Here is a 15,586-nt window from a genome sequence, read left to right on the forward strand (position 1 = left end):
GCAAAGCCTTCCCAGATGCAACAGCCATGACAGTGGCTTTGTGAAACGTTTTGGTTCCATGTCCACACCTGGAATCAAAGTTTATGATGGTGAGAACCTTGGTGCACACTGCTGTGAGATCATTTGTAGGAACAACTGTTCCTGTGAAGCGTATGCACTCTCAAATAATGTTAACAATACTGGATGCATAATATGGGGGACAGGAACAAGCTTCATTACAGATTCTGGGGAAACATCACAGCTCATCTATGTTGTTAAACATGAAGTTGTATCTGGATTCCTAACCTGTAAGGTGGTTATTTTATCTACCAGTTCTATTCAAAATTATATTTATTTTATCAAATTAAAGTCTTCTTTATCTTCAGCAAATTTATTGTCCTAAGACTAAGATTACCCAATAATAAAAACAAAGGGTTCAGATTACACGTTACATACGATTAGCTCCAGATCAGTTGCAATATCTCTCTATTCATTTGAAGTATTTTCAGGTACCTTGCTATGATATAAATTAAGATTATATCAGTTTTAAACCATTTAACCTCCACCAAAAATGGTTGCAGCAACCTTTTCAAACCGGCGGTTGAGATGGCTCATCATTGGGGTCGGAGCAGCAACCATTGCAATACCTGTGATCTTCTTCTATTTATGTAGAGCTCTGTGGAGAAGATACAAAGCAGAAGGTAATTACAGCTTAGTAAATTTTAAATACAATTTCATGAGTTTAAGCATTTAACTAATTCCTCAGCCTCTTTATAACTTCAATTTTCATATCACACCACTAGTGGCTAGAAAAACGATGCAGAAAGAGCTAATACATGAGATTGGAGGTAATGCCATGCTTTCTATGGTGTACGGAAAAATCACAAAAAGTAAGAACAGGGAAAAGATAAGCAATGAGGTTCAAATGTTCAATTTGGAAAGCATAGCTGCTGCCACAAACAGTTTTTCAGTAGCTAATAAGCTAGGAGAGGGTGGTTATGGCCCTGTTTATAAGGTACTATCTCACACCAAAATTTGCAACTATTTGAGCATAAGAATTAATAAACTAACATTTTCAGGGAACATTAAGAGATGGGCAAGAGGTAGCAATTAAGAGACTTTCTAAGAGTTCAGGACAAGGGCTGATAGAATTTAAGAACGAAGCTAAACTCATGGCCAAACTCCAGCACACTAATCTTGTAAAGCTTTTGGGATTTTGCATTCAGAGAGATGAAAGAATAATAGTCTATGAGTACATGTCTAACAAGAGCTTAGACTTGTACTTATTTGGTAGGCTATCATTGACTTTTAGCTTAAAAAAATTCAGAATCTGGTTAATGCTAGCATTTAGCATATTAATAAGCATCCTTTCTTCATAACAGATTCAACTAGAAAGAATTTGCTAGACTGGGAAAAGCGCTTGAACATCATTGAAGGCATTGCACAGGGACTTCTTTACCTTCACAAGTATTCAAGACTAAAGGTGATACATCGTGACCTGAAAGCAGGCAATATACTACTCGATGAAGAGATGAATCCTAAAATATCTGACTTTGGCATGGCTCGAATATTTGGTTTAAGAGTGTCACAAGAAAAGACAAACAGAGTAGTTGGTACCTAGTAAGTTCATAAATGATCTTGCATATTTTTAAATTTTGTTTTCTGTCTTACACTTATCTAAATCCTAACATCAGTTCATGCTGCTGAGTATGCAATAAATGGTATTGTGTCTATCAAAACAGATGTATTTAGCTTTGGTGTATTGCTGTTAGAGATTCTTGGTGGCAAGAAAAATAACAGTTGCTATGATTCTAATCGTCCTCTCAGCCTCATAGGATATGTAAGTTTTTTAAGTTACTAAGACGATGTGATGTTTGGATGTTAGTAAGCAATTCAAAACAAAATGGAATGGAACTCTTCTGATTGATTGAGATGAATTGTTTACGTTGGACTGAACTGGTATCCAAACCCACACTAATTCATAAAATCTATACTTAACAATGATTAATATTTTTCTCTTGTGGGCGCTGGGTTTCTTGTAGGCATGGAAGCTCTGGATTGAAGGTAGAGCCCTTGAGCTAGTAGAGCAAGCACTAAATGAATTGAGTTCTCAAAATGAAATTTTGAAATGTATTCACATTGGCCTCTTGTGTGTACAAGAACAAGCAAAAGATAGACCTACCATGTTAGATATTGTTTCATTTCTAACAAATGATACAATCCAACTTCCCCAGCCAAAGCAACCTGCATTCTTCATCAATGTAATTGCAGAAGAGTCAGAGGTTCCTTACAGCAGGCAAGAACATCATTCCTTAAATGATGTGACAATTTCTAATATGTCTGCAAGATAATTGTACCACTATTAACCCCAACTAGATAATTGCATTTATGAACCCCAACTTACACTTTAATTCTTAAGAGTACTGAATTCTCAGTTTCTAAATTTTACATGTTAAGGTTTAGGGGAAATCAATAAGGTCAGTGTTAACCTGGCTGAAGTTCAACAGATCTACCAGGCCATGTGAGTTTTCGGTTTATTGTCTCTGTTAAGATTCAATAAAGCATGGCTTTTGCAACAATGTATGTTTACCAACCATAGTGCACTGCTATATATTATATGGTGGCAAAACTTACTGGTATTTTTGGAAATCAAAGGGTTGGTGGATTTAACTTATACTTCTTTTGTTTCATAAACCAAGATAAACAAAATTGGGAGAACATTCACTCAAATTTCTGATCTGCAAGATTGAACAATCTATTGAAAAAAAGTAAAAGACTAATAGTGAAAAGAAAAACCATTTCAAAAGTATAATAACAATGCTTCAATCAGGTGATATCGAAGTGTTGGACAGGAAAAGCATTAAGTTACACTCTCAGAAATTGGACGAAGAGGTGAAGCAAGGTGAATCTGCTACTAATTTCAATGTTCTAACCAGTTTAGTTTAATTAAAGAGGAGCTGGCGGGAAGTGTTTTACAGTTTTGCTGAGCTCACATTATAAGTATAATCATTCAGCTGAACCACCTAGTCTAAAAGGATATCTGCACATGTTTCAAAAATGACTACCAAATCACAGTTTGATAATGTTCTGATAATCTGATGCATCCAAAATGCTGAAGATAAGGACCACGGATGTATCTGTGACTGTTTAACTGAAAAACTAACTCTAAATTTCAGCTAACCAAATGACCCAAGAGATAGACTTTCCAAAACTGACAGTGGCTTTCCAAATGACCCACGGATGTATCTGTGACTGTCATGGCTCTTGCATCTTGAAAGTCATTTGATTAGCTGAAATGACTGTAATCACAATACAGATGTCACTTTGGCCATGAGTTCAGCTAACCAATTAAGCCACTATCATGACTGTAATCACAATATTATATTCAGAGCTCTAGAGATAGATATAGAGATGCAAAATTTTCAAGAGAAAATTATTAAAGGAACTACACTCAATGGTTGTAAAATCATATCACTTTGCATAACTGTACTATAGATTAAATTTGGAACAGTAATTTATGATTTTAAGTCCAAAATCAGCTCAGAGTATGTTAGAACTTCTTGCTATTTGTCTTTTACTCTCTCGTTTTATAACACTCCTATTATTCTGATTGGATTGCTATGTGTCCATCACTTGTATCTAATTTCACACGGACCAGCTGGCTCACCTTGCCTCAAGACAAAATCATTGTAATATTCACCAAATTGTTGTATATTTCGTTCTTACTTTATCCTTTTTGTTACCCTGCCTAAGTATTCTATGACATTCCAAAACTTGGAACCACATTTATACCTTTAGCCATTAGAAGTAAAAAAAAAACAAGATGAGAGAAAAAGAGAGCAAGAATAAGGTCAGAAGAATTCTCCTTCTCCCTCTATTACTATACCTCATCATCATCCTACTTCACCCCTTTGAAGCTGAGGACATTGCTATTTAATGGGGTCAATTCGCCAATGAGGGAAACCTTACAGAAACATGTGCAACAGGGAAATACTCCTATGTCATGATAGCTTTTCTTTCCACCTTTGGGAATGGTCAGACCCCTCAAATCAACCTGAATGGTCATGGTCAGTGTGAGAATGGCTGCACTAAGATGGGGATAAAAATCAGGAACTGTCAAAAGCAAGGGATCAAGGTGATGTTCTCCATAGGAGGAGGATCTATGAACTATTCTCTAGGTTCCATTGATGATGCTATAAATGTGTCAAGCTACTTGTGGAACAATTTCCTCGGTGGCTCCTCCTTGTCACGCCCGTTTGGGGATACAGTATTAGATGTCATAGATTTCTACATAGTGCAACAAACACCATACATTTGAGAACCTTGCACGTCACCTCAAGTTACACACATCAACACAACAGACTGTGTACTTATCTGCAGCACCTAATTGCCCATTTCCTGATCCTTCACTAGGTCCAGCCCTTGATGGTGGCCTTTTTGACTATGTATGGGTACTATTCTACAAAGATCCTGCATGCAGTTTTAACCGAGGAAATTATGGTAAACTTATGACTATATGGAACCAATGGACCACGTTATCAAAAGGAGCGAAATTATTTCTGGGCTTGCTACCATTTCCAATTTCAAATTCAATTGATTATGTTCCACTTGATGTATTGGTATCTGAGATCTTACCTGTAATAAAGAAGTCACCAAATTATGGAGGGGTAATGTTGTGGTTAAGGTACTTTGATAAAATGAGTGGATACAGTGACTATATCAAAAAAGACACTGTATGTACACAACAAAGCCTTTCCACATGCAAGAGCCATGACAGTGGCTTTGTGGAACGTTTTGGTTACATGTCCAGACCTGGTATCAAGGTTTCTGAGGGTGAGAACATTGATGAACAGTGCTGTGAGATCATATGCAGGAACAATTGTTCCTGTGAAGCGTACGCTCCGGCAAATAATATTAACAATACTGGATGCCAAATATGGGGGAACAAGCTTCATTAGTGATTCTGGGGAAACATCACAGCTCATGTACGTTGTTATACATGAAGTTGCATCTGGACTCCCAACCTGTAAGGTGGTTATTTTATTTTACAGGTTCTCTTCAAAATTATATTTATTGCTTTATCTATAATATAAAATCATTCATGACCTTTACCCAATAGTCTTTCGGAATAATTGGTTCATGATATGGTATCAGAGCTTCTACGACTAAGTGATATAGATTTCGATCATTGTTGCCATCAGTTATCCTAATAAAAAGTTGTATTTCAGCACAATGTACGTGAGCATGTCATTGCCCATGCTTCAAGTCTAATGAGCTTTTGCGTGAAGGGGCGTTTTAGGATTATAATATAAAACCATTCAGGTGTTACCCAACCGCTTAAGCTTTTGGGATAATTGGTTCAAGTCATTCTTCAACGATTTTATTGTCCTACGATTTCTAAACATAAAAGAAAAAAGGTTCAGATTACATGTTGCGTATAGTTGGCTCCAAATCAGTTATAATATCTCTTTATTATTTTGAAGTATTTTCAGGTACCTTGCTATGATATAAATTAAGATTATATCAGTATTAAACCCTTTAACCTCCATCAAAAATGGTTTCAGCAACCTTTTCAAACAGGTGGTGGAGATGGCTCATCATTGGGGTGGGAGCAGCAGCCACTGCAATACCTGAGATCTTCTATTTATGTAGAGTCTGTTTGAGAAGATACAAAGCAGAAGGTATCTATCGCTTGGTAAATTTTAAATACAACTTGTTAAGTTTAAGCATTTAATTAATTTCACCACCTCTTCATAACTTCAATTTTCATATTACACCACCAGTGGATAGAAAAATGATGCAGAAGGAGCTAATACATGAGATTGAAGGAAATGCCATGCTTTCTATTATGGTTTATGGCAAAATCGGAAAAAGCAAGAACAGGGAAAAGATAAGCAATGAGGTCCAAATATTCACTTTTGAAAGCATAGCTGCTGCCACAACCAATTTTTCAGCTGCTAATAAGCTAGGGAGAGGGTGGTTATGGTCCTGTTTATAAGGTAACATAAGTACACTTAAATCTGAAACTATTCGGGCAAAATAATTGATAAAGTAAAACTTCCAGGGAACATTAAGAGATGGGCAAGAGGTAGCAATAAAGCGACTCTCTAAAAGTTCAGGACAAGGGCAGATAGAGTTTAAGAGTGAAGCTAAACTCATGTCCAAACTCCAACCTACTAATCTTGTAAAGCTTTTGGGATTTTGCATTGAGATAGATGAAAGAATATTAGTCTGTGAGTACATGTCTAACAAGAGCTTAGACTACTACCTATTTGGTAGGCTATCTTTTAGCTTAACAAAATTCTGAATCTGGTTAGTGTTAAAACGTACCATATTAATAAGCATCATTTCTTCAAAACAGATTCAAATCGTAAGAATTTGCTAGGCTGGGAGAAACGCTTGAACATCATTGAAGGCAGTGCACAAGGACTTCTTTATCTTCACAGGTATTCAAGAGTGAAGGTGATACATTGTGACCTGAAAGCAAGCAATGTATTACTCGACGAAGACATGAATCCTAAAATATCTGACTTTGGCATGGCTCGAATACTTGGTTTAAAAGTGTCACAAGAAAAGACAAAAAGAGTTGTTGGTACATAGTAAGTTCATTGATGACCATGCATATTTTCAAAAAAATTACGGTCTTGTACTAGTTTTTATGCTAACATTAGCTCATGCTGCTATTCATGCAGTGGTTACATGGCTCCTGAGTATGCAATAAATGGTATTGTGTCTATCAAAACAGATGTATTTAGCTTTGGTATACTACTGTTAGAGATTCTTGGTGGCAAGAAGAATAATAGTTCCTATGATTCTGATCGTCAACTCAGCCTCACAGGATATGTAAGTTTCTCAAATTACTAAGGTTATGTTCGGATAGCTGTTTGCACCGGTGCAAACGAATATTAGCACACACTTCAAAATAAAATTGACTATAACTCTTCTTATTGATTAAGATGAAAAAATGTTCTAGTTGCACTCAATATGTATCCGAACATACTAATTCATAAAATCTATACTTATCAATGGTTAATATTTTTCTTTTTTAGGCGCTAGGATTCTTGTAGGCATGGAAGCTCTGGATTGAAGATAGAGCGCTGGAACTAGTAGAGCCTGCATTAAATGAATTGGGTTCTCAGAATGAGATTTTGAGATTTATTAATATTGGCCTCTTGAGTGTTCAAGATCAAGCAAAAGATAGACCTACAATGTTAGATATTATTTCTTTTCTATCAAATGATACAATCCAACTTCCCCAACCAAAGCAACTTGCATTCTTCATGAATGAAAAGTCAGAGCTTCCTTACAACAGGCAAGAACAGTGGCGGATCCAGGATCCGAAGTCAGGGGGTTCAAATTTTTTAAACGAGCACATTGCTAAAAATATAAGTAAAAACAACTTTAATCAAGACACACTTCTTACAATAAAGACACTGAGACACACACGCGTGTATGAGAGAGTGGGGTAAGTGAGTTTGAGTTTTTGGTGTAAATCGGTGCAAAATTTAGACTACTAGTACAATTTAAATTTTTCAAGGGTTCAAAAAAAAATTATATAAGGGGGAGGGGTGAGTGTAATTTTTTTTTTCTGTTTCTGTAAACATACAACAACTTGATAGCAAATTAGGAATAGAATAAAACTTATAAGGATACAAATTAAGTAATGAAGAAATAGACTGTCATATGGTTACTAGTTGATGTGATGAAGTGGTCATATTTATCAGCAACTCACCATTCATGTACAAATTTACCGTGTTGTATGCTAGAACCAATGATAGCTACTTTACAGGAATTTAGTTATATTCAATTCTGTATAAATCCATGTAAATAAACATTACTCTCTTCAATTTGGCTAGCTGATTTCTTTTAATACAAACAGGTTGATAATAGAGGATTTGATAACCTCATGATTACCCCAAGATTGCATCTTTGATATGCAAACTCAAAGGGCGGTGTTGGTGCAATTGTTGTATACTTCTTAACAAGTGGAAGATACATAACTTTTAGTTTTACAGTCCTAAGTGCAGGCATTGATGTGCCTTGGTAAGTCTTTTTAGATTAATATGTTGATGGATATGCATTACTCTTCTCTCTTTTTCACTTCCATATTTTGGCTGCTACTAGATTGCTTGTGACATTGGACTGATGTGCATGATCAGATTCATCTCACACACAGAGAATGTAGACATGTATGGTTAGTTTCAATTATTTATCTTTCTTAAATGTTGTTTCATGTATATAGAATCTATCTATCTATCTATCTATCTATTTATAATATAGTAATTCTCAAGCGCGCAATTAGGCGCTGACAAGTCATCTTTTTTTACTCACCTATACTTGCCACATGTGATAATTAGCTTACGTGTCATCAATTTCCTTCTTTCTTTCCCACACTCTGATTTCCAACCCTTTGAACCCATCTATCACAGTTACTAGATCCTGACCCCAGCCTCACATCTCATTCGATCTTTCCGTTTCTCATTCTTTGAACCCATTTATTCTCTAACGCTCCCCCGTTCATAATTGTATTCTACGGTTTTGGCTTCCTTCGCCAACTATGTTGTTGCTGTTCCGTCGGTTCCACTCTATCGCTCTGCTCCTCGACTCGCAGGCTAAAGGATTTCGAGTCCTCTGCCATCAATCGCCATTTGAGGTCAGTTTCCACCATCCTCCTTTCAACCATTATGTTCTACTTCTTCCAATTACAGATATCTATCTATCTGCTCATTGCACATCTCAACCGCATGTTTCCAATGCTCGCTCATGCCTAGGTAATCACACCATTTGTTTGATTAGTTTACTCACTCCTTCCTGTTTATGTTTCTTTTAAGTGGATTTATGTAAAATTTAACAAACACCTTTCACATTGATTAATAAAGTGAAGCTTTTACTCTTTAGAGTACAAAAGAGAAATTGGGACAAGGTGCACAGTGCATGTTCCCACTCCATGGGTCAGCTTAAACCCACTAGTACGGTAGGAACACACTACTTTATTTTTCAATGACCATTTGTTATATTTTCATGTATTCATTCTTATTTTCTAAACGATTTCCAAGAGTGCTGGAGGTTCAATAAATATTCTGCATGTATAACGAAAATCTATGATTCTCAAAAGTCATGGGTCATTTTTCTTTTTGAAGTATGAGCTATTTCCTGTTTCTTAATACTTACTCTAACCTAATGTATCTTTTGCATTTGCTTTTCTTTGCAGCTGATGCTATCTTCTACAAGGTATGAGTGTGTTTTTTCATTTTCTTTTCATGCTAATGAATACATCCATCCATTTGGTTAAGAATAAAACTACCTTAGTCCTATCCAAAATATTAAGTGAAGGTTTGACACGTTTCTTATACTCCCTCCGTTCCCTATTATAAGTCACATTTTTTGAAAAAATTTTGTTACAAAATATAAGTGACTTTAATATCTAGGAAGCATTAAATAATTTTTTCCAAGTTCACCCTCATATTTAATATGAAAGAGATGATAAACTTTAGAAGTATTAACTTGGAGAGAGAAAATCATAGGAAAGTAAATAAGGGTAATCTAGGAAAGTAAATCATTTTTTTTACAAATTTATTACTAATAACTACTTTTCTTAATCTAAGAGAATTAGTTATTTGTGACTTATATATAGGAACGGAGGGAGTATTTACCTGTAAATAATGTGTTCTATTCTTCTTTTTATAATATCAATTTAACCTGATGCTTCACAGTGATTTGCGAAATTGGTCGTGCAGAATTCAGTTATCAGGATTTCCTTTCATGTATTTCTTCCTGCAATATTTAGGAATGATTATCTCCTCAAATTACAATAATTTGAACTTTCTTTCTGCTGTAGAAAAATGTTCACTGCAAAACTAACAATAAATGGGATGGGATGCATTATATTTTGGTAACGAGTTTGATGGGATGGGATGCATTATACCAATTACTAAACCAAGGAAAAGGCTAACGAGTCTGATGAATCAAAAGCTGGGAACAAGTTTTGTGGTGAATGGGATGCATTATATTTTTTTCATTCCTATATTATCCTTAATTTAAAACTCTTAATTTTTAATTTATCATTGCCTTTGAGAAGCTTAGGAATGATGTTGGAAAAAATGCACAGCTACACCATTTTTCTTGCTGCAATATGAGATTGAGAAACTTAGCAATGATATTGAGAAGATATATATTCAATCTCATGGCTTATGCCTTATGATGCAGATATTAAGGTGAGATAGATAAAGTCACGGCTGGTCAGCAATGAGATATGAACCTTGAAAGGGGTGAGGATTATGAATGAAAATGCTGATTTTTAAGCATTATAGAACTTGTGTTACATTGCAGATCACATCTTTCACTATTATTACTGTTATTCGACTCTGTAAGTGCAGTAAGAGAAGGGAAGAATTGGCCAATCAAAATTCTGAAACTTACAGTTTAGCGCTGTCTCCCTTTGTCCTAATGAAGATATACCATTGCAAGCCAGTCTTCTCTTCTAGGTCCCTAATTTTTACCTGGAACTCAGGGAGCGTGTATGATTCTATTGATTTCTGAGTTCAAACCATTCATATACCCTGTTATGTCAAATGTCAATTACAAGATTGATTTTAGCCTTCGTTATCCGATGTAGAGTAGCATACCATTTAATTTCCTTCTTTGTAATGTCATATGCCAATCTTACATGCAATACGTAGTCTTAATGGTTGTAGAGTGACTGATTAAATCTTTTGTTTGGTCCTAAATATTCCAGTAATTGATGTAAATTTTATAACAAGACAGATTATCTCCAGCTTTTCTCTGACTTTCCTACATGGATTGTATTTCTATTTCTATTTCTATTTCTGAAATGCAAAATTTTCGAATGACATTGAAATGCATTAAGATATGTGGGCAAAGTGTCGTGACGTTTATTCTAATGTATGGAAAAGCACCTACCGGTATAAACTGGTCATTGCTTGTAGTTCGAATATGTCAGATATTTCCCAGTGCACTGCCTAATTTGGTAGTTTCTCGGTTCTTTAGGGTATATGCTCAGTGTCGTTGCCAAATCCAGTATTGCTTTGACCTATTGAAGAAGTATCTCTTGGACTTCAAGTTTGGAATCCTATAAATATCCCAAGGATAGATTCCACTTGATGCCAATAATTACTCCTGCTTATCCTTGCTTGAAATCTAGCTATAGTGTGTCTTCAAGTACATTGCATATCCTTGCTTGAACTCTAGCTACAATGTGTCTTTAAGTACATTGCGTATTATGATGGAGATGTTTCAGACGGGGAGTGAAATAAGAGAGCTATGATTTTTTATTTTGTGAAAAAAAGTTATGTGTGATCTGTGATCTATTATTTCAGAAATATTTGTTTTTGGAAAATTTGAGGAGTCTCTCTCTCTCTCTTCCTTTTGTTTTCCCGTTTACAATGGAAGGCCAAGGCCTGAAAAGAGAGAAAACTCAACACATATAAAAGCAAGATGGGGCAGAGTAACCCTCACAACAATAGTAAGCAGTAATATAATTATTAGAGATGAACCTCTTACAGGAGAGTCCCGATTTCCGGTCCATGGTTGAAGCTCCATTTAGCAAATCAATCTATATAGTAGTTACCTACTTACCTTCAGCATAGTGTGTTTCCAGACCAACTTCCAGTCATTATTGCACGTGTTTTGTATCTGTGTGATAAGTATGCTAGCGTGTTTGTTGTATTTTTTGTAAAGGTTAGCCAATACTTTGTTAATAATGATACAATTTGTAAGTATACTTCTTATTGTGATGTTTCATATTTGCGTAGCTTAATGTGATGTTTATGATATTTGTAGGCTATAGAGGCTAGCAAGCCTGATTGGGATACTAGGGATACTATTTTTGAGTCTTATCCGTTTTTTGAAGCTTAATTATAAGAATTATTTGCAGATAGATATTCTGCAGAAAATGTGGATAATCTTAGAAAATGGAAAGGATGGGTAAAGTCATGGCGGATGTGGATGCATCACTGGTGGAGAAATCATTAGACGTTGCGGATAATACACAAACAAACATGACAATTCACATTCCTCCCATCTAAGCGCAATAGTTTTAGAAAAACAAAATTTATACTCTGAATTTAATATTTTAGAAATATAAATTATATAATTAAGGCCTGATCTATTCAATTGTTGATACTTGATTGACATGTGTTGATATATTTTTGCAAATGTAAAGGATTCAAGAGTAGAAGCTGATAGTGATTGAGCAAATGGACTTGGCAAAAAATGGGGAATGAGGATGTGATCTCAGTTGGACCTGCCATGACAAAGAATAAAGAAGAAAAACAAGAAGATATCTAAGGAACATAAGAAAGGAGTAGAAGGAGGGCAAGAAGTGAATTTCATAATAACTTAATAAGTATCATATTATACAAAATTCATCCCTTCCTTTTTTCTTAGGTTTATATATTTTGCTATATTAAGAAGCCATTGTGAACTATATAAGTTGTCCATAAATAAAACGCAGGAAAATATGCTCATTTTAGTTTTAATTGATCTCTTTTAAAAAGCTTCGAAGAGACACATATTGTCTGATTTAAGATAACTTTTTTTACAATACCTCAAGTATATGCCCCCCCCGCGCAACGCGCGGGTCTTAGTCTAGTAATATAGGAATTGTGAAGCGCGCAATATAGCGCCGACACGTCAGCGACACATAATACAGATTTTGCCACATCAATAAAAATCCAACGTGGATACCTCCAAATTCTTCCAATCCCTTCTACACTTCTTTATGCATTCTTTTCGTTTCTTTTTCTTTGTTCCACTATCCTTTCTTCTCCTGTACATCCCTTTCTATGCAATCCAAAAGCCACCATATCATCACAATTTGCCACTAAAAAGCTCGCTCTTCATATCGCTTCACACAGCTCAAGCCAAAGCCACTCAACTAGCTCCTTTGTTCAGCGGCATAGCCACACTTACGCTCCTCGCTCCATCGCTCTATCGCCTCAGATCAATTCCACTCCTTCGACATTCCTAGCCTGCCAAAAAAAAAAATCTATACAAAATTACTGCTTATGTTTCTTTTCTCTGTGATTGCGATTGCATGCTTGTCATCTTCCGTGGCTTGGTTAGTCGCTTTTTTATTGCTAATAGTAATCCTGGTTCTTTTTTTTTTTTGATTTGTTCTATTTTTTATTTCTCAATTAATTGGATTCTATATGTTAGCGTATAGAAATTGAGGCTATTTGACCGATAGCAATTTCATTTTCTATGCAGCATGACTGTCTGTTTCAAAATTGTATAATATGGGTCATTACTTAATGTTACACCAATAGGACTATTATAATCCAACCAACGGAGCAGCTATTCCAATATGGGTGCCAGATTATGTTTTGGGGAGGTATGTCCTCAAGTACAAGTTAGGATGGTGCAGATTACTTTATTTAAAATTTGATTGCTACATATACGATGAACAAAGGATCTATGGGTTGCATAATAATATTTCTATGGTTTAGAGCAATCATGGTAACTTGTATATATATAGTATATACCTGTATCAAGGAAACTAACACACAAAAATATCATAGAAGAATCAATAATTCTTAGATATGTAGTCACATGGCCAACATAAGGTAGTTAAAGGAAATACCATACTTTCTGAGTGAAGATTAGTATATACTACTTGATGATCTTAAGCGTTTTTATGCTCTACTATAGCTGAAATCTCTTTGCTACAAAAAATCCGTGACTGATTAAAACTGAAAGTACTAAGTATTTTCCTAATTTTCTATGCACCTCTGTTTTTAAAATCAGGTTTTCTAAAACTAATATCTAAAACTGTATACTATCTATCACATATTTATGATTCAAATCTGAACGTTACAAGAACAAATTCAAACAGAGTTAACACACTTATATATCTTAGAATAATCTGTTGACATTCACTTAAATGAATGCAAATTTCTTGGGATTCAAATTTGAACCTTATGAAAAGGATTCAAAATAGTCATCACATTGTAATGTGTATAAATGTACAAATTCAATTCACTTTCAATCCACATTTGCATCTTTCTCTTTGTTTGATGTTACACTACCATGAATAACAATCAATCTGCTGTGTTTGTTGTCCATGGACACATTTGCCCCCAATTTGAATATGACATTCATAGATTAAGGAGCAAGATAGAGAGAGGTTAAAGAGACGCATGAAGATGGTTGCCAAGAAACCAGATACATAAATTGCGCATATGGTAGAGATGCTTCAATGTCTTGATGAGTTTAATGTCACTTTATATCTTGGTGTTATATTGTTAGCATATTTTTGTGATACATAAACTAACCTTCAATGAGAAAAGTCTTCCCTGTACAAAGTTTTGTACAAATATTGGATTCTAGGTTCTACCTAACCTTCTATGTGAAGATTTCTCTTCATATTCCCTAATTATTACAGTAGATGAAATAATTAGAGCTTGTGGTTCAGACTTAAAAAACCAATAACAATTGTAAGAGCCAGCTCATGAAACTTTATCCTTACTCTCTTTAAAGTTGCATCCATCAACCTCTAAATTAACATTTTATTAGCGCCTGTTGATTAAATTTTTCTTGTGGATGGACTAAGTAACATTGGATGAATTATTGAACAAAACTTGTGCTGATGTTTATTCATTTTGTTTTTTCCAAGACTAATATAAGCTACCAATACCATTAATTTGTATGTATCTGTATCCATGAGGTATCTTCACTGGTTTTTGGCTGGAACCCCTTGACCCACACATGCCCACATGTTTTGTCTATACAATTTGCATGTGTGTTATAACCGGTAACTGTATGGTATAATTAATATTTCAGGTGGTTGTAATCTGAAATTTCCCATGACAGAATGCTGACATCGGCAGAGCCAAGACAACATGCATCATTTGATGAAGAACAAATTTTGATTCAAACCTTGAGGACAAACACATCTAAGAGAACCAAAGTTAGCAATACAAACACCACAAGGAAGCCAAAAGGAATAACAAGACAATAAAAAATAGAAAGAGCAATTCCATGCGTAGCTTATATTTCATTTCCTGCACTTTACATCATGTATTTCACTATCTATCTATCTATTTATATATAGGAATTGTGAAGCGCGCAATATAGCGTCGCCACCTCATCATTTATAATCCTTGCAACAGTGTCCAACTCATCATTTTTACTGACGTGTCACATTGGATGATTGCTTCTTCTCTTTGCCATCTCTCTAAACATCTTGTAATCTTCCCATTGCTATAATACCAAAAGCCGTTCTCACCCTTTCCTTTTCTCAATAACTCACGCACCTTACTTGGCAATTGTAAAATTTTCCCATTTATTTACAGTTAATGACTTGGTTTCTGAAGGATTAATTTAATGGCACAAATAATCTCTTTCAGTTACTCAAATTTAAAGGTGTTTGCTTGCTTTCTCCACCTTTAAGTTCCTCTTTATGATTCCATATATCAGTTTCAGTCAAGCCTTATTTTTTCTTCCGGTCCTTTTGGTTTGCAAACGTCTTTCCATCATGGCATTTAACATTAGTTTAATTGGCTTTGATTGTAAATAAAATTCCGTGAGAAAAATGCTTCTTCAGCTTCATTTCGATGGCTTCAAGTGGCTGGTGTTTATATAAAAAAGA

The 15,586-nt window shown here is 35.1% G+C and overlaps 2 protein-coding genes, 2 long non-coding RNA genes and 1 pseudogene across 5 annotated transcripts; all 5 read left to right on the forward strand.

Moving 5' to 3' along the window:
• The first annotated feature begins 463 nt into the window (after window positions 1-463).
• On the forward strand, window positions 464-2,597 carry LOC130746183 (G-type lectin S-receptor-like serine/threonine-protein kinase CES101). 2 transcript variants are annotated; one of them, XM_057598734.1, is made up of 6 exons: window positions 464-680; window positions 783-994; window positions 1,059-1,269; window positions 1,362-1,599; window positions 1,722-1,819; window positions 2,022-2,597. In XM_057598734.1, coding segments are annotated over exons 1-5 (792 nt in total). In that variant the 5' UTR covers window positions 464-550; the 3' UTR covers window positions 1,723-1,819; window positions 2,022-2,597. The 2 variants fall into 2 exon arrangements, with proteins under 2 accessions (XP_057454717.1, XP_057454716.1); XM_057598733.1 differs by having other exon boundaries at window positions 1,362-1,819.
• Window positions 2,598-3,916: 1,319 nt separating this feature from the next.
• LOC130709507 (acidic endochitinase-like) lies at window positions 3,917-4,988 on the forward strand (annotated as a pseudogene).
• A 1,148-nt stretch (window positions 4,989-6,136) lies between these two features.
• LOC130709512 (cysteine-rich receptor-like protein kinase 10) lies at window positions 6,137-7,439 on the forward strand. Its single transcript, XM_057558882.1, has 4 exons — window positions 6,137-6,254; window positions 6,341-6,578; window positions 6,672-6,822; window positions 7,029-7,439. Exons 1-4 carry the CDS (start codon window positions 6,137-6,139, stop codon window positions 7,044-7,046), a joined length of 525 nt encoding a protein of 174 aa, XP_057414865.1. The 3' UTR covers window positions 7,047-7,439.
• A 735-nt stretch (window positions 7,440-8,174) lies between these two features.
• Window positions 8,175-10,746, forward strand: LOC130748566 (uncharacterized). The gene is made up of 3 exons (XR_009022733.1): window positions 8,175-8,632; window positions 9,191-9,210; window positions 10,186-10,746. It is a non-coding gene; the product is annotated as an uncharacterized LOC130748566 (long non-coding RNA).
• A 1,996-nt stretch (window positions 10,747-12,742) lies between these two features.
• On the forward strand, window positions 12,743-15,177 carry LOC130748440 (uncharacterized). Its single transcript, XR_009022679.1, has 3 exons — window positions 12,743-13,057; window positions 13,207-13,330; window positions 14,779-15,177. It is a non-coding gene; the product is annotated as an uncharacterized LOC130748440 (long non-coding RNA).
• The last annotated feature ends 409 nt before the right edge of the window (window positions 15,178-15,586 follow it).

Source organism: Lotus japonicus, chromosome 3 (genome assembly GCF_012489685.1).
Source record: "Lotus japonicus ecotype B-129 chromosome 3, LjGifu_v1.2".
Taxonomy (NCBI): Eukaryota; Viridiplantae; Streptophyta; class Magnoliopsida; order Fabales; family Fabaceae; genus Lotus; species Lotus japonicus.

What these genes read in the sequence shown, in the direction of transcription:
- LOC130746183 (XM_057598733.1), top strand. Translation starts at nt 551, where the DNA reads ATGGTTGCAGCAACCTTTTCAAACCGGCGGTTGAGATGGCTCATCATT. An exon ending in GAGAAGATACAAAGCAGAAG is followed by an intron (nt 681 to 782) that starts GTAATTACAGCT and finishes TCACACCACTAG; the next exon opens with TGGCTAGAAAAACGATGCAG. An exon ending in CTTAGACTTGTACTTATTTG is followed by an intron (nt 1,270 to 1,361) that starts GTAGGCTATCAT and finishes TCTTCATAACAG; the next exon opens with ATTCAACTAGAAAGAATTTG.
- LOC130709512 (XM_057558882.1), top strand. Translation starts at nt 6,137, where the DNA reads ATGTCCAAACTCCAACCTACTAATCTTGTAAAGCTTTTGGGATTTTGC. An exon ending in CTTAGACTACTACCTATTTG is followed by an intron (nt 6,255 to 6,340) that starts GTAGGCTATCTT and finishes TCTTCAAAACAG; the next exon opens with ATTCAAATCGTAAGAATTTG. An exon ending in AAAAGAGTTGTTGGTACATA is followed by an intron (nt 6,579 to 6,671) that starts GTAAGTTCATTG and finishes CTATTCATGCAG; the next exon opens with TGGTTACATGGCTCCTGAGT.